Source organism: Phyllobates terribilis, unplaced genomic scaffold (genome assembly GCF_046119375.1).
Source record: "Phyllobates terribilis strain yellow unplaced genomic scaffold, ASM4611937v1 Scaffold_1__5_contigs__length_1240528914, whole genome shotgun sequence".
Taxonomy (NCBI): Eukaryota; Metazoa; Chordata; class Amphibia; order Anura; family Dendrobatidae; genus Phyllobates; species Phyllobates terribilis.
In genome coordinates, this window is record NW_027362761.1 from 953,260,594 (window position 1) to 953,279,899 (window position 19,306).

Sequence of the window (19,306 nt, forward strand, 5' to 3'; positions counted from 1 at the left end):
ACCGAAAGAGAAATTGAATTGTTGCAGATTTCAAAAACATACTGCTGTTATTAACTTACTAATTAGTATCTCCAAACTGTTGTACTTTCAGATATCTAAAAGAAACTTAAAGGGAACCTGTCATGTAAAATAACGCTATAAACCTGGAGATATAGGGTTAATCTGCAGGTTAAGAGCGTCCTGACACTGTGCGGTGCTGGCACTGAGAGCCCCACTGTTGAGAGGAAATGAGCTTTATTTCAGGCTGCAGCGTTCGGCTTTCAGTCATAAGGGTGGGCCGGCGCGGCTTCAGTCACCACTCTGTGCATAGAGCAGTACTAGGGCCGGCTATCAGTCAAAGCTGGGGACGCGGTTACAGCCGCTGCTCTCTATACACTGACCGGTGACTGAAGCTGCGCCAGCACCACACATATGACTCGAAGCCAAACACTGCTGGGGGAAATAAAAATGATTTCTTCCCAGCGTTATTTTACATGGCAGGTTCCCCTTAAGGTTTGTGAACCTGGTTTGTGTAAGCTAAATATCAGGATATGGTGACTAAAAGCTGCCTTTGTGGTAGACTAGTAGAACAATGATGATGCGATATGATTTTATTTGTGAAATCCCTTAAAAGGGTTGTTTCATGTAGCTGGAAAATCCCTTTCAGAGATGCTGAGCTCTCTGGCTGATGTGCTATCGACGCAACGTCAGCGTCGCAGCAAATGCCAGACACCGGGAACAGCAGCGGAGAGTCACCGGTTGACCCAGGGAAGGCGAGTACAGCGCAGTTTATTTTTTAATAACAAACTGCAGAAAAGGGATACATTTAGATGAAAGAAGCAACCCCTTTAAGATAGAAGAATAAGAACAATGTGTGAATTTCCTAATTCAGACAATTTTATTTATGCATTTCCATTCTACACTGCTCAAAAAAAATAAAGGGAACACTTAAACAACAGAATATAACTCCAAGTAAATCAAACTTCTGTGAAATCAAACTGTCCACTTAGGAAGCAACATTGATTGACAATCAATTTCACATGCTGTTGTGCAAATGGAATAGATAATAGATGGAAATTATTGGCAATTATCAAGACACACTCAATAAAGGAGTGGTTCTGCAGGTGGGGACCACACACCACATCTCAGTACCAATGCTTTCTGGCTGATGTTTTGGTCACTTTTGAATGTTGGTTGTGTTTTCACACTCGTGGTAGCATGAGACAGACTCTACAACCCACAGAAGTTGCTCAGGTAGTGCAGCTCATCCAGGATGGCACATCAATGCGAGCTGTGGCAAGAAGGTTTGCTGTGTCTGTCAGCGTAGTGTCCAGAGGCTGGAGGCGCTACCAGGAAACAGGCCAGTACACCATGAGACGTGGAGGGGGCCGTAGGAGGACAACAACCCAGCAGCAGGACCGCTACCTCCGCCTTTGTGCAAAGAGGAACAGGAGCACTGCCAGAGCCCTGCAAAATGACCTCCAGCAGGCCACAAATGTGCATGTGTCTGCACAAACGGTTAGAAACCGACTCCATGAGGGTGGTATGAGGGCCCGACGTCCACAGATGGGGGTTGTGCTCACAGCCCAACACCGTGCAGGACGCTTGGCATTTGCCACAGAACACCAGGATTGTGCTCTTCACAGATGAAAGCAGGTTCACACTGAGCACATGTGACAGACGTGACAGAGTCTGGAGACGCCGTGGAGAGCGACCTGCTGCCTGCAACATCCTTCAGCATGACCGGTTTGGCAGTGGGTCAGTAATGGTGTGGGGTGGCATTTCTTTGGAGGGCCGCACAGCCCTCCATGTGCTCGCCAGAGGTAGCCTAACTGCCATTAGGTACCGAGATGAGATCCTCAGACCCCTTGTGAGACCATATGCTGGTGCGGTTGGCCCTGGGCTCCTCCTAATGCAGGACAATGCCAGACCTCATGTGGCTGGTGTGTGTCAGCAGTTCCTGCAAGATGAAGGCATTGAAGCTATGGACTGGCCCACCCGTTCCCCAGACCTGAATCCGATTGAGCACATCTGGGACATCATGTCTCACTCCATCCACCAATGTCACGTTGCACCACAGACTGTCCAGGAGTTGGCGGATGCTTTAGTCCAGATCTGGGAGGAGATCGCACAGGAGACCATCCGCAACCTCATCAGGAGCATGCCCAGGCGTTGTAGGGAGGTCATACAGGCACGTGGAGGCCACACACAATACTGAGCCTCATTTTGACTTGTTTTAAGGATATTACATCAAAGTTGGATCAGCCTGTAATGTGTTTTTCCACTTTAATTTTGGGGGTGACTCCAAATCCAGGCCTCCATTGGTTAATGAATTTGATTTCCATTGATGATTTTTGTGTGATTTTGTTGTCAGCACATTCAATTTTGTACAGAACAAAGTATTCAATGAGAATATTTCATTCATTCAGATCTAAGATGTGTTATTTGAGTGTTCCCTTTATTTTTTTGAGCAGTGTATAATCCAACTATGGCTTCAAGATTTATGGAGCATGGAAGCCGGTCATAGCAGCTGTAGTAGTAAATGCTAAATGCGCATACACATCTTTAATTCACATTACCTCTTTGTATTTCCCACCAAATACGAAACAGGATCTCATCAGAAGAAACTAGTGAAAACTTTACTTTGGCCACATGAATGTGTCCTAAGGTAACAACTTTCTGTGGATTGCCCTGCATAAATAGCAATCAGGGTTATTCGGAAAACAAATTCATGTACTTTATTTGATGGCTCAACCCACAGAAAGTGAATCTCTAGGCTGCACCCAAGAGAAAAGCTCCAAAAATAGAACTAGCTTTTACTCCATCTAGTAGAGGCTTTTGAAAGTAAAAACTATTTTTGGGATCTAAGTGTAAATTGAGGTATGTAAAACATTTTTATCCACTTGCCAAAAATGCTCCACAGCTTCAAGTAAGTGGATATTCAGAAGAAAGATGGTTGCATGTGGAGAAGTAGAAACCTATGAGGCAGATTAAATCTAACAGTATTAGATATTATTCTCAGACAGACACAGGGTATGGCCCTGATTTATCAAGACTGGTGTTTGGTATGTCGCTCTTTATGATAAAGTGTGCGCTGGAGTAAGATGGTGTGCCTGCCTCTTAATAAATGTGTGCATCTTTCAGCTGCCATGCACCAACACAAGCAAAGCACGCCAGGGTTTGGAGTACATTTCTGTAGTAGTTTATGACACTTTTTTTGTGTGTAAATTATAATACATTTGTTAAACACAAATAGACAGGCCGCTCCGGGTTAAGCTTAACTCACTTTTCAAAAAGTTGCCGTAGCCAGCATACAAACACCAAAAGTTGCTAATTTTGTGCGTACCTATGAGATGAGCAAAAACTTTTCAAGCAATTTTACAGCAAAATATCAAAAATAACCTACTTGATGAAGTTGGCCTTTGTGAGTTAATTAGGTTCAATTTGTTCTTACACATCAGAAATTTAAAAAAGATGTCTGGGAAATCTTACTCGGTATGGCCACCTGAGACTTCTTCCTCACGTGTTAAGCTGAACGTTGGGTACAAGACGCACAACTGTTTGATTATTCCATCGAAATATTTCATTACTGAGTTTTGCAACCATATACAGGTGCATCTCACTAAATTAGAATATCATCAAAAATTTTATTTATTTCAGTTCTTCAATACAAAAAGTGAAACTCATATATTATATAGAGTCATTACAAACAGAGTGATCTATTTCAAGTGTTTATTTCTGTTAATGTTGATGATTATGGCTTACAGCCAATGAAAACATAAAAGTCATTATCTCACTAAATTTAAATAATTAATAAAAAACACATGCAAAGGCTTCCTAAGCATTTGAAAAGGTCCCTTAGTCTGTTTCAGTAGGCTCCACAATCATGGGGAAGACTGCTGACTTGACAGATGTCCAGAAGGCAGTCATTGACACACTCCACAAGGTCCCAGAGTTCCAATGTTCATTTGGAAATCAAAATCCCAGAGTCTGGAGGAAGAGTGGAGAGGCCACAATCCAAGCTGCTTGAGGTCTAGTGTGAAGTTTCCACAATCAGAGATGGTTTGGGGAACCATGCCATCTGCACCAGGGATTGAAGCTTGAAGAGGACAATTTGCATATTCCAGGTGCCTTCTGGGAAAAGCGAAGAGTCTCCCTCAGCTAGAAGATCGTTGGGTACAGCCGGGACCAGCTGCTTGGAAAGCATCGCCAAACCAGGGATTGAAGCTTGAAGAGGACAATTTGCATATTCCAGGTGCCTTCTGGGAAAAGTGAAGAGTCTCCCTCAGCTAGAAGATCGTTGGGTACAGCCGGGACAAGCTGCTTGGAAAGCATCGCCAAACCAGGGATTGAAGCTTGAAGAGGAAAATTTGCATATTCCAGGTGCCTTCTGGGAAAAGCGAAGAGTCTCCCTCAGCTAGAAGATCGTTTGGTACAGCCGGGACCAGCTGCTTGGAAAGCATCGCCAAACCAGGGATTGAAGCTTGAAGAGGACAATTTGCATATTCCAGGTGTTTATCCTAGGGTATCACAAGAAAGAAGACAGACATCAAGTCAGCAGGGACAAGGAGCAGCATGGCAGATGTGACAACCTACATGGTGAGCTGCAACATGTGCTACATGTTCACAGATCGACCAGAAGCTGAAACCAACTTCACCTGCCAGAAATGTAGACTACCGGCTCTTTTAGAAGAAAAGGTGCGGGGACTGGAAGAAAGAATTGTGACATTAAAACTCATCAAGGAAAATGAAGACTTCCTGGACAGAACAGAAGCGTCACTACTGGTCACGGAAAGTGAAGGAAGCGTCAGAGAACCTCCAGAGGCAGACAAGTGGAGGCAAGTGACCAAAAGAAGCTAGAAGACCATGGAGACACCACCAACCACACAACTGAGAAACGGATTCCAAGGACTTGTGGAGGACGAAGATGGCACACCTAAGGATGAGGCACTACCAGCAAGCAAAGAAGAAAAGAGCACCTAGAAACACCCAGAAGCGACAAGAAAAAGGACAGCCAAGAAGGGAAGAAGAGTGGTGGTGGTGGGAGACTCACTACTGAGAGGAACAGAAGCAGCTATCTGCAGACCGGACATAACCGCAAGAGAAGTATGCTGCCTCCCAGGTGCGAAGATCAAGGATGTTACCGATAGGATACCGAAGCTCATCAGTTCCAAGGATGTCCACCCATTTCTTCTGATACATGTTGGCACCAATGACACGGCAAGGAAGGACCTACCGACAATCTGCAAGGACTTTGAAGCATTGGGGAAGAAAGTAAAAGAACTGGATGCGCAGGTAGTTTTTTCTTCTATCCTTCCAGTAGACGGGCATGGCGTCAGGAGATGGAACAGGATCCTTGATGTGAACAACTGGCTGAGATGATGGTGCAGACAACAAGGATTTGGATTCCTGGACCACGGTGTGAATTACCTCTATGACGGACTCCTTGCCAGAGATGGACTACACCTCAACAAACCCGGGAAACACACATTCGCCAGGAGACTCGCAACACTCATCAGGAGGGCGTTAAACTAGAAGAAGAGGGGATGGGAAGAAAAACGCCGGACACGAACATGAAACCAGAGAACATACTAATGAAAGATATGAAGTGCGACAAAGAAGGTCCAAGACAAGATACTTGGAAGGGAGGTAAGAAAATTTCTAATACAATCCACAGGGAGAAGATTGGAACAAAACAAAATCGTGTAAACTGCGTGCTAGCAAATGCCAGAAGCCTGACAAACAAGATGGATGAACTGGAAGCAGAAATATCTACAGGTAACTATGACATAGTGGGAATAACCGAGACATGGTTAGATGAAAGCTATGACTGGGCAGTTAACTTACAGGGTTACAGTCTGTTTAGAAGGGATCGAAGAAATTGGAAAGGGGGTGGAGTCTGTCTATATGTAAAGACGTGTCTAAAGCCTACAATACGGGAGGATGTATGGGAGGGAAATGAGGAGGTCGAGTCCTTATGGGTAGAGATACATGGGGCAAAAAACAATAATAAAATTATCATGGGAGTCTGTTATAAACCACCAAATATAGCAGAAGCCATGGAAAGTCTATTAATGAGACAAATAGACGAAGTAGCAAAAAATAACGAGGTGATTATTATGGGGGACTTCAACTACCCCGATATAGACTGGGAAACCGAAAGCTGTAGATCTCAGAAAGGAAACAGGTTTCTGTCAATTATCAAAGACAATTATTTGTCACAACTTGTGCAGGAACCAACTAGAGGGACGGCCCTTTTAGACTTAATATTAACTAACAGGCCAGACAGAATAACTGAGGTGCAGGTCGGGGGGCACCTGGGAAATAGTGACCACAACATTATACAATTCCACATGTGCTTCAGTAGGGTGCCCAGGAAGGGAGTCACAAAAACACTGACCTTCAGGAGGGCAAAGTTTGATCAGCTAAGAGATGCCCTTCACGTTATAGACTGGGATAGTATCTTCAGTAATAGGAGCACGGATAGAAAATGGGAAATTTTCAAAACAGTCCTACATAGTCACTGTAGAAGGTACATACCTTATGGGAATAAAAGGGCTAGGAATAGGAGGAAGCCAATGTGGCTAAATAAGGAAGTCAAGAGGGCAATGAAAAACAAAAAAAGGGCTTTCGGTAAACTTAAACAAGAAGGCAGCGAGAAAGCGCTAATATCTTATAGGGAAAAAAACAAAATCTGTAAGAAACAAATAAGAATAGCAAAAGAGGAGACAGAGAGACTAATTGCCAAGGAAAGTAAAACGAATCCCAAACTGTTCTTTAACTATATAAACAGTAAAAGGATTAAAACTGACAGAGTTGGCCCATTGAAAAATAACCTGGGTAAAATCATAGAGGGCAATGAGGGTAAAGCAAACCTACTCAATAGCTTCTTCTCCACTGTTTTCACAAAAGAAAACAATTTATCGGAGGAAATGCAGAGTGATAAAATAAACCCTCCGCTAAATATCACCCACATAACCCAGGAGGAAGTTCAGAAATGCCTAAATATCAAAATAGACAAGTCACCAGGCCCAGATGGCATACACCCCCGGGTACTAAAAGAATTAAGTAATGTGATAGACAGACCGCTGTATCTTATATTCAAGCACTCTTTATGGACAGGGACTGTCCCACTAGACTGGCGCCAAGCAAATGTGGTACCAATATTCAAAAAGGGGTCTAAAAGTGACCCTGGGAACTATAGACCAGTCAGCTTAACGTCTGTTGTGGGTAAATTGTTTGAAGGATTTCTTAGAGATGCTATTGTAGAATATCTTAATGATAATAACTGTCTAACTCCATATCAACATGGATTCATGAGGGATCACTCCTGCCAAACAAACCTGATCACCTTCTACGAGGAGGTGAGCTCACAGCTGGACCGGGGAGAGTCAGTGGATGTTGTATACCTTGACTTCTCCAAAGCGTTTGATACCGTGCCACACAAAAGGTTGGTTTATAAAATGAGAATGCTTGGTCTGGGGGATAATGTGTGCAAGTGGGTAAATAGCTGGCTGAGTGATAGAAAGCAGAGGGTGGTTATCAATGGAGTAAGCTCAGGGTGTGTTAGGGTTACTAGCGGGGTGCCTCAAGGGTTTGTCTTGGGCCCTATATTATTTAATATATTTATTAATGATCTAGTGGAAGGGTTGCATAGTAAAATAGCAATATTTGCAGATGATAGTAAACTTTGTAAAGTAGTTAATACAGATGAGGATAGGGCACAGCTACAGGAGGATTTAGATAAATTGGGGAGTTGGGCCAAAAAATGGCAAATGGGGTTCAATGCCGATAAATGTAAGGTCATGCACATGGGAAAGAAAAACAGCAGTCACCCATACATATTAAATGGGAAACCGTTGGGGAAATCTGACATGGAGAAGGACCTGGGCGTCTTGGTTAACAGCAAATTAAATTGGAGTGCCCAGTGTCAGGCAGCAGCTGCGAAGGCAAATAGAGTCATGGCATGCATAAGAAGAGGAATAGGGGCATATGATGAGAACATTGTTCTTCCTCTGTGTAAAGCGCTGGTAAGGCCGCACTTAGAATATTGTGCACAGTTCTGGTCTCCGGTGCTCAGGAAAGACATATTGGAGCTAGAGAGGGTACAAAGGAGGGCGACTAAGGTAATAAAGGGAATGGAGGGACTAGAATACCCAGAGAGGTTGTCAAAATTAGGCCTATTTACGTTGGAAAAGAGAAGGCTTAGGGGAGACCTCATAAACATGTATAAATACATCAGGGGGCAGTACAGAGATCTCTCCCATGACCTGTTTATACCAAGGATGGTGACAAAGACGAGGGGGCACACTATGCGTCGGGAAGGAAAGGAGGTTCCTGCACCAGCATAGAAGGGGATTCTTTACGGTCAGAGCCGTGAGACTCTGGAACTCTCTGGGAGAGGAAGTGGTGATGTCCAACTCACTTAATGAGTTCAAGAGAGGCCTGGACGCCTTTCTTGAGAACAATAAAATTACATCTTATGCTTAGTTAATTAATCCAGGGATTTAATCTGACTGCCAGATTGGTGTCGGGAAGTGAATTTTTCCTCAATGATGTAAATTGGCCTATACTGCATGGTTTTTTTTTGCCTTCCTCTGGATCAACGCTGAGGAATAGCTGCAGTGCACAAGAAATAGGCTGAGCTGGATGGACGCTTGTCTTTTTTCGGCCTTATAAACTATGTAACTATGGTGTAGATCCACTGTGTTTTATCAAGACCAAAGTCAGCACAGCCGTCTACCAGGAAGTTTTAGAGCACTTCATGCTTCCCTCTGCCAACAAGCTTTTAGGAGATGGAAATTTCATTCTCCAGCAGGACTTGGCACATGTCCACACTGCCAAAAGTACCAATATCTGGCTTACAAACAAGAGTATCACTGTGCTTGATTGGCCAGCAAACTCGCTTGACCTTAACCCCATAGAGACTCTATGGGGTATTGTCAAGAGGAAGATGAGACACCAGACCCAACAATGCAGACGAGCTGAAGGCTGCTATCAAAGCAACCTGGACTTCCATAACACCTCAGCAGTGCCACAGGCTGATCGCCTCCTTGCCACGCCGCATTGATGCAGTAATTGAAGCAAAAGGAGCCCCGACCAAGTATTGAGTGCATTTACTGAACACTGAACCTACATTTCAGTAGGCCTACATTTCGGATTTTAAAAACATTTTTCAAGCTGTTATAAAGTATTCTAATTTACTGAGATGATGACTTTTGTGTTTTTATTGGCTGTAAGCCATAATCATCAACATTAACAGAAATAAACACTTGAAATAGATCTCTCTGTTTGTAATGACTCTATATATGAGTTTCACTTTTTGTATTGGAGAACTTCAATAAATTAACTTTTTGATGATATTCTAATTTAGTGAGATGCACCTGTACATGCAAAGGGAGACACACACTCCTGGGGGAGGAAAAAATATATAAATAAAAGAACCCCTAATAATGCCCAAATCAGCCAATCATGGTACAATACTGGGGGTTGATTTGCAGTACACATGAGCAGTCATTAAAGTGAACCTGAACTGTCTGTCTTTGCGTGCCTGTATAGGGAGAAACCCCTAAGTCCAGTGCAGTGTTTGGGGTAAGTCCGAAAAACAAAAGCTTAAAAATCTCCTCTTATAAATAGCAAACTATATTTCCCATAGAAATGAATTAAAAGTTTTCTAAGTGTTTTGAGGCTATGTTCACATTCTTTTAGAGCAGATTCTCTCCAAAATCCTCCGCAAAAAATGCTTCAGTTCTATGGCAAATCCACTTTGCTGTTCACATGAGGCGTTTTTTTTCCAGAAGATATCAAAAGGCTGCCAAAAATACTGGGAAAAAATCTTTTCAAGAATTGCTTCAGCAAAAAAATGCTGCGGAAATAACAAAAACAAAAAAACCAGCAAAGGAGGCTTCAAGTTTACTCCAGAGAAAAGGAGCTTCCTGAGGCATCTTCTACTTGGAGAATGGACCTTTTTGTCACAGAAAAAAAAACACATTAGGAGGAGACATATGGTATATAGCGCATCCTCTCCAAAATCCACATATCCTGAGGGTGTGTTCACTTTATGCCTTTTTCTGCTGTTTTTCATCAGAAGACGCTATGGGAATTGCTCCTTTTCGTTAGAGGTTTGTAAATCTGAAGCATCTTTTTTTCCCGCTTCTTTTGGTCGTGTATTGAGCGTTTCCGGGGAGTTTTTTGCCTACAGCGTTTTTTTTTTTAAACTCAATTAGTCAATGAAGCAAACGCTAGTGTTTTCTTTGTGGCGGTAACGAAAGCACAGGAGTCTTCCCATTGACTTGTGTTGCAAATATTGAGCATCTTCCTAGGGGGGAGCACCATTAGAATGGACACGTCACTTCTTTTAACCACTTGGCGTCTTTTGGAAGCCTGAAGCGTATAACAGAAGCTCGAAAGCCTGACCATGTGAACAGCAAGTACAACGCAAACAATGCTGGAAAGACGCAGTGTGAACACTCGCCAATACGATGAAGTCGGATGTATGGCCGAACCCGACTCTGTGACCTTCCTATTACAAGGACATCCATATCTTTGCCCCAGACACAGTCTGCAGGGTCCACATTGTGGAGCCCCATCAGCCCGGCTCCCTGTGTGTAGTCTCAATGACTGGACAGATTCTTTCTCTGTATCTGTAATTAGTATACAGTAATTGGGTGACTTTGGGGCAATGGCTGGACAGTGTGCCGCACTGTGTGACCAGGCAGCAGGTAAAGCTGAGGAGACGAGGGCTGAGGCACGGACTGGCTGGCTGAGGCACGGACTGGCTGGCTGAGGCACGGACTGGCTGGCTGAGGCACGGACTGGCTGTGAGCGCGGCTCCTGAGGGAAGGAGAAGGCGGGACCGGCCGCTGGGAGGGAGCGGGACGGCGCTGACACCGAGGGGCGGAGGAGAAGAGGAGGGGAAAAGAAAACAGGGAGAAGGAGGAACAAACAGACTCACAGTTGGGAAAGAAAAAATGTGTCTCTCCCATAATTTATCCCGTGCGATAGCTCAAGAAGACGGGACATAGTGCGGTCACCCCCGCCCGGGACCAGTGCACCGCTCCTTTTCCACGGTCCAGGCAAAGGGGGAGACCGGTCCACTGTTATTCTGAGGGGGGGGGAAACTTGAAGACGAGGCGGAAGAGACCGATCCACCGACCGCCCAACGACTCCTGGAGGGGAGAGAAGCGGAGCGAGGAGAGGGGCGCGATCCTCTGCTCAGTCCCCGGATCCGTCTCCAGGATTAGGAGCCGGGGCTGAAAGTTTCCCTGAAGTTTCCCATAATCGGGGGCGGAGGCGGCTGTGAGCCCGGATCCATCAGGACACACTGAGGAGAACCATGATGATGAGCTCGGGAGGCGGCGGAGGAGCGGGCGGCGGCGGAGAGGTGGTGTGCTCGGGCTGGCTGCGGAAATCTCCGCCGGAGAAAAAGTTAAAGCGCTTCGTAAGTATGGAGAGGAGAGGTGGGAGGAGGAGAGGCCTGTGTGCAGGGGAGGAGGCTGCGCCATGGGGGGCACTACCTGTGTGCCAGAGTCAGGGGCTGCTGCCCGGGGAACTACAGCTCCCAGCATCCTAGCCTCACAGCAGCTGGGGCTGTAAAGTTGTATGGTGGTGAGAATACAAGAATATCTGCTCCGGGGTGGCGCATGTACACCCCCAACCCCTCCTGCCTGCGCGGCTCCCTGATGGCGCTTGGAAACCCCCGCGCAGCTCCGGGATGGCGCTTGGACACCCCCCCCCCCCCCTTCCTGCGCGGCTCCGGGATGGCGCTTGGACACCCCCCCCCCCCCTTCCTGCGCGGCTCTGGGATGGCGCTTGGACACCCCCCCCCCCCCCCCACTCGGCTCCAGAAACAGCGTGTGGACCACCCCCGCTTGTGCGGCTCCAAGATGGCGCGTGGACCCCCCCCCCTCCTACCCACGCGGCTCCTGCCTGCTCGGCTCCTGGATGACGCTTGGATCCCCCCCCCCCACGCGGCTCCAGAAATGGCGCGTGGACACCCCCCTGCTTGCGTGGCTCTAAGATGGCACGTGGACCCCCCCCTCCTGCCTGCTCGGCTACTGGATGGCGCTTGGACCCCCTCCCCACACGCGGCTCCGGAAATGGCGCGTGGACACCCCCCTCCCCCTGCTTGCGCGGCTCCAAGATGGCGCGTGGACACCCCTCCCATTTGCCTGTGCGGCTCAGGGATGGCACGTGGACACCACCCCCACCGTCTCTGCCCTGTATGATGTCTGGGAATGCCTTTGACCCCCCAGTAGTGCAATGTTTACAATTGTTCTTGACATCCCTGGCGGCTCTGTGTGTGGATGTTTCCCCAGCCTTGCGGTGTTCGGCATGGCATGTGGCCATGTGGCCTATAATTTTTCTGCACGCATAACCGTTCCAATCACTTGACAAACACGTGTTTTTTCTTGCTCATTCTTGGCCTGTACATACGGGTGTATCCTTGGGATCGAGCGGTCATATCTACGCTGTTTCGCAAATTATTGTCTCTAAATAAACCTTAAAGCTGGCCATACATATGAGATGGCGTCCATTCGGCAGGTGGCTATCTCCCCTGACTCCTTTATACACTTAAGCGCCTATCCTTCTCTCCCTCAACGTGATCTGTGTATGGGGGCTGTAATCCAACAATGCAATCCTTCACCCCCCCCATACGTGTACTGTCAGGGCAGAGTCGGGAGGACCCATACACAGATGGCCTGCCAGTCACACTATTTGTGGGTTTGGCTGCCATTGGCCTTGTGTGTATTGGCATCTATACTGAGTGTTTATGAGGGTTTGTGTTTGTGATTACTATTATGGTGTGTATGATTACCGTAATCTCTATACCTTGCCATTTAAATAAATATGGCCTAGTTCATGCTTTGTGCTGTTTGCAGATTGATCAGTGGCCACCCAGCACAGAGGGCACCACATCCTGACTAGGGGTGTGTCTGGTGCCAACACCTGGTATTGTTTTCTCTCAGGACTCAAAGTTGAAAATCAGAAACATGCGATAAATGATTAGGTTGGCAGAAGTGGGGCAGGATCTTCCTAGAGTTTGTCATGGCACATCTTCTTGTTTGGCTAATTACTTATTGGTTTGATTGTAGCAGGTCCATATTGGACCTGCTACAAGTGGCGCCTTCATGTCATTTGGGAATTGCTCAGCTACTTTTAATTAAGTCGTAGAGAATTGATTTTTCGGTAGACCATTCATGGATATAGAAACCTTGTAAATTATTGTCCCAATCAGCAAACCATGCAAATTGTCTTTTCAGAGAGGAAGAGGACTTGCTCTCTAGCGTCACCTATAGGAAGTAGCAATACTAAAAGTCAATATTATCTCTTTAACGAGCCTTGTCACATGACTTGGGATAAAAGCCAAACCAGAATCTGTTTGCATACACATGTTTCTGGATATTGCCCCTCCTCAGTGCAAAGCATGAGATCTGATTTGGCTGTAAGAGAAGATTCTGACTGGGCTAAGGGATAACATTTCTCCTTATGGAGAGTGACATACCTGGCATACCAGTGTGAGGAGTCTTATAAGCCATGCAGTGCTCCTCAGGGAAATTAAATATGCAATAATCAGCATGTCTTGTGAGACATTGACAGGGGTTGTTCCTTTTCGTAAAGTGTGTTTTTTTTTTTTTTTTTTTTTTTTTTTTTTTATTTATTTTTTTTTTTATATTATGGTGCCCCAAGCTGTTCTTTTGTTTCACTCCCAGAATATTCACCTAATGTGACTAGTTGCTATGAGAAAAGAATGGAATTGCAAAATCCAGGCACAGGGGATTTTGTTTTTTATAAATATTACAATTGAACATTTTATGTTTTTCCCTGACAAATTGAATATGTAAATCCTGGGCGCCCCTTTAACATGTATTTTCCGCAGGGTTTTGTATTGATTGCTCAGTAACACCATGTGCTGCAAATAGAAGTGTGAACCATGCATTACACATTCCATTCTAAATTCCAGGCGGGATACATGCCACCTATAGGGGGAGGGGTGATATCTGTGCCAGTTGTTGTTACTGGAGGGCGGGAGGGAACAGTGCTAGTGTTTGTAGTGTGCGCTGGTTGTTATTCACAGTCAAAACTTCTATTTCAAAACAGTCTGCTCCTATGAGTAGTAGTCTGAGGGAATGTTGGCTGGCAGCGTGGTCAGGAGGCTTCACATAACACTTGCCGTTTGCTGAGCGGGCAGATTCCTACACACAGTAGAGAGGACTGATAGCTGGGCATTCACTAGCCATATATACATGAAAAACGTAATGGAAATTAGTATTTACCTCCTCCCGTGACTTGTGAATATGCGCGGTAACAGAAAATCAATACCTGCCATTCAGTATAATGTGGAATATTTATCTGATCATTATTTTCATGCTAATATTGAAGCGGTGTTGGTGTTCAGACTAGGAAGAAGCAGCGTTAGTGGTCAGAAACTGTCAACAATGGATTGCCAAAGCATCTGCACTGAACAGTCAGTGGAAAAAAAGCTTTTTTTTTCTTCCTTTTTTCCTGTTTATAATATACTATAGACTTTACAATAATATATTTTCTCATAATAAATATTAAAAATAGTGTAATGTCAGAAAAACACAAAGGACCCCTAAAGGTTTACTACCATGAATTGCCGCTGCGGAAACGCTTAAAACGCGTAGTGGGCACACAGCCTAACATTATTCAGTAGCCGGAGATCTCCCACCTAATTGAAACTTAGGATGATAACCTAAAGGGCATTTTATTTGTGGCAGTTATTGGTACATTGCAGTACAATGGGCTTGAACAGAGGGAAACTGTCACAAAAATCCAACCTAAATCATTGACTCTGGATTAGTTTGCCGAGTCTTTAGCCTGTACACTGTAAGAAAACCTAAGTGGAAGTCTGAACTATTGAGATACAGTTTTGTTTTTGTTTATGTTGCTGAAGTTTCGAGCTTTGGCTCCAGTTCATTGTTCTGCATTCCACAAACTGACAGTATCCTAGCAGGATTGGTCTGACAACATCTTGGCTGCCCTGATTTTTGATTTATATATTCTAAATGAGGGTTTCAATTATTACCTAATGATGAGCTGTGGTCACTTTAGTGAAACTGAATACACTGTTAGGTTTATTGCAATTGATACTAAAGAATTATTGAAGTATCGGTATTTACGGTGCTAACTTGTGCCATTTCTGCAGCATTTCCATTTCTGTCTGTGGAAATTATTCTGACCTCTTTGTTTACTTCCCCTGTTGTTTCAGTCCTGGAGTTCTCTTCTTACAAAACTAATAAAACGCAAAATATATTTCTTTTAGTACGAGGGCGCTAAGTAAGGAAGGAAATTCCTGTTACTAAAAGGATTTCTGCACTGAAAAGTGTTTTTCATAATTCAGGTGGTATTTGCGTCTGACACTATGGTTGCCTATGTATGTATGATGCTGGTTTAGGCCTCTTTCACACGTCCAGATATTTCCGGTACTGGAAAAACCAGTACAAGAGATATCCATGTCCGTGTGCACCTGTGTGGCAACTGTGTGCCGCATCAGGATCAGACGTACCGGCGCTTGGGAATCAGCGGTACAGTTAGCGCTGTCCCCAAGCACCCGGGGGTGCAGGCATCTGTCATAATTGTTCTCTGCTTGCCCTGCGAAAAAGCACGATCAAGGGACAATGTTGAGAGTAGTATTCTGCTCCTGCTGTGTCCTCGTGTAAAAGTATGAATAAAATAATAAAAAAAAATTCCTTATACTCACCTGTCCATAGGTGTCCCCCGCTGTAATGCATCTGACCGCTCATGCTGACGAGCCCGAGAGAATGACTCCCTCTAGCGAGAGGTGTTCTGTCATTCACTGAGCTCAGCACAGAGCAGGGGCCCACTAGCTGGAGTGAGTCATTCTGCCCGGCTCCTCATCATGAGTGGTCACATGCATTATAGCGGGGGACATCTTCGGACAGGTGAGTATAAGGATTTTTTTAAATTTTATTCATATTTTTACACCAGGACACAGCGGGAGCAGAATACTACTCTCAACATTGTCCCTTGCTCGTGCTGATCGCAGGGCAAGCAAGGGACAGTGATTACAGATGCCTGCAGCTTGGGAACAGCACTAACTGTACCGCTGATTCCCAGGCACCGGTACTTGTCACACGGATGTCAACAGTGTCCCAGTGTGCACAGGTGCGGGATTTTTTGCGGCCCGCTCTGCAAGAAAAAAATGGACATGTCAGCGTATTTTGCCCACGTACACACGGTCTGTGCAAACACACTGACGTGCACAGACCCATTCATTTGAATGGGTCTACGTGTGTCTGTCTCCAGTACATGTAGAAACGGACACCACGTGTACTCTAAACACTGACGTGTGAAAGACCCCTTATACAAAGGAAAATGAAAGCATTTGAGACGTCATGTAAAAAATGAAATTGCAGATGAATAAGCCATTGAGTTACTTCAAAAGTTTTGTTTAGCCACTTCTTAGTTTTATACCTGTTATCTGTATCCTCACATGTACCACTCCATAAAGGGAATCTGTCACAAGGATGCTCTCTCCTGAGGGAGTGACTGCCACTTTGCGACGCCTGCGCAATAGAAACCTGCGGCGCAGTGCACAGGTAGAAGGGGCCGGAATGAAGCAAAGTGCGATCTATGTGAGTGTTGCTTTGCGCATGCCCGGCAAATCAGGGAGTACAGTGCACATCACAGGGGAGGGGGGGAATATGATAATTAAGCATATAGGCGGGGATTTGGGGGGAATAATAAACACATAGGCGGGGATTTCTTGGTGTCCCCCGGACGCCAAGCCTGTACAAAATAGAATGCAGAGAAAAGCACTTTTCTCTGCAATCAAACCTCTACTATGGGCCATACAGGTATGTATAGATTTACTTTTCTAAACCCTGTATGGCCATAGTAGAGGTCTGATAACTCCCAAAGTGGTGAGCTCTTGTAGGACGCTTTGCTTTTATTCTGCGATCCAACTCCTCCCAAACCATCTCAGTTGGGTTGAGGTTGGCTGATTGTGAAGGTCATGTCATCTGAGATACCACTCCATCCCACTCCTTTTTGGTCACTGACACCTTATATAGAATCTTGCAGGTGTGTTTTAGGTCATCGTTATGTTGCGACACAAAGGATGGTCTTAAGTGCAAATTTGATGACATGGCGTTGCAGAATGCTTTGATGGTCATGCTGGTTAAGTGTGACTTGAATTTGGAATGAATCACTAGCAAAGCACTTTCACACCTTCCTGTACATGATGGGCACCACACACATAGAAACCATCCTCTCCTCTTTTCTGCATTCATAAAAAGATGGCAGCAAAAATCTTGAATTTTGACTTGACCACAGTACAGATTTGCACTGATCTAAGGTTCAGTCCTTGTGTTACATGGCCTAAGCAAGTCTCTTGTTTTCTGTCCTCCGTTGTGGTTCTTTGCAGCAATTTGGTCATAAAGGTCTTTTTCCTCAGTCTCCTCTGGACATTTGACGTTCAGTTGTGTCTGCTACTTAATGTCTGTGCATAATTTATGAGGTCTGTGTTCTGAGGTGCTGTCAAGTTGGTGTTTTATCAAACTGGTAACTCTGAACTTATCCTCTGCAGCAGAGGTAATTCTTGGTCTTCCTTTCCTGGGTTGGTCCTCATGAGAACCTGTCATCATAGCGATTGATGGTTTTCATGACTGCACTTAAGTATAACTTTTTTTTTTTTAATGTTCTAGCAATTTTCCAAATTGACATGTCTTCATTTATTAAAATGGACTCGTGTCACTTAGTTAAGTGTTCCTTGCCATATTCTGGCTTTGAACAGTTGTGGACTAGAACTCAGCACTGTATGGGACTGTGTATTAAAACTGCCTCTGCAAAACACGTTACCCCTTAGACCTCAGTCCAGAGCCTCTCACCCTGCCAAATCAGATCTCAAACTTTGCACTGATGAGGGGCAATACACAGTGTCTCCAAATTGAGATTGTGATTTGGCTTTTATCCGAAGTCATATTGCAGGACTTGTTAAAGGGTCGATAGTGACTGTTATAGTTGCATATTCAATAGTAGACATTCATTCATCTGCTTAAAGGAAATTTGTTATTAGGATCAACCCTCCTAAGTTGTCTACATGGGAATAGGAAGCTGAATAACATGATATCTGACGTCTTATTCCAGAGAAATCCATGTTTTTCTTAATATGTAAATGAGCTTTCAAGATCTGTAGGTTGACAGTGCTCTTGCTGAAAATCTCCCTCCAGAGCTTATTGTGAAAGGGAGAGTTACCACTGTGAGACATGTAATGACTGACAGTCTGCTCGCCTGATCTACATGTCTCACACTGGAATCCTCCCTTTCATTTTAATAAGGCTCTAAAGGCAGATTCTCAGGGAGATCAGTATCAGACCCATAGCCCTGAACCGTTCATTTACATATTGGGGAAAAAAGTGTATTTCTCTTGAATAAGATGTCTGCTTGCAGAAAACAAGGTATCATTTTACTCAGCAGCCTATGACCTACATGGGCATATAGACAGCATAGGAGGATTGATCCTACTGACAGGAATGAGTAGTGGTAGTGTAGTCTTTTTTTACTTTGAGGCTAGCGTACAAGTCCTCTGCTTTCTGTAGACTCCATGTAGTCAGCAGTAACAAGCTGACGAAGAGATTAAAACAGTGTTTTCCAGTCACTTGACCTCTACAATGTATATAAACCACTTAGCATTCTTGTGAAGATGTTTTGTTAATGGACTACAAGACCACACGTTTTCTGTTAGTAACTTGATTATTGAGGTTGGAAAACTTTAGGCAAAGTTCCCACCTGCAAAAACGCTGTTTTGTTTCTGTAGTTAATTTTTGCACCAAAATAAACCATAGTAAATTGCCCTGATTATTATTATTTTTACTGTTTCCCTCCCCACTTCTTTTTTTTTTTTTTTTCTCACGCATTTTTTTAGTGCAGAAAAGCTGTGATTGTGCACTTATAAGAAATACAGCTGCCTTGTGTGTGCTTTTTTTTTTTTTTTTTTTAAGTGTTTAATTCATAGAAGCCTGTAGAGAGAAATGCAGCAATAACTAAACACAGATCAACTCCGTCTTAAGACGCACAGTGGGCATGAGTTTTTCTGAAATCACATCCACTTTGATGGAATTTTTAAACACCGCAATGTTTTCTGCCCAAATAGCGCAGCGGGAAAAAACACAGCGTTTATGCAATGAGGGAACATGGCCTTCAACATGTCGTTATTTAAAAATGATTTTGCGTGCATAATTTTTTTTATTAGCCGTATGGCTCTTCCACATTTACATTACAAATGATGCTACAAACTAACTTGTAATTAAGAAAAAAAGTGTCTCCATGATCAGATACTCGT

The 19,306-nt window shown here is 44.5% G+C and overlaps 1 protein-coding gene across 3 annotated transcripts in view; it reads left to right on the plus strand.

The window, feature by feature from the left end:
- Nucleotides 1-10,853: 10,853 nt before the first annotated feature.
- The window catches only part of GAB1 (GRB2 associated binding protein 1), a 117,287-nt gene continuing 108,834 nt past the window's right edge, over nucleotides 10,854-19,306 (plus strand). For 2 of the 3 annotated variants that reach the window (XM_073642264.1, XM_073642271.1), the window contains exon 1: nucleotides 10,856-11,419. In XM_073642264.1, coding sequence (XP_073498365.1) covers nucleotides 11,315-11,419 — 105 coding nt within the window. In that variant the 5' untranslated portion in view covers nucleotides 10,856-11,314. Of the gene's footprint in view, nucleotides 11,420-19,306 lie in introns of all 3 variants that reach the window. The other variant, XR_012247540.1, reaches the window with a different exon arrangement.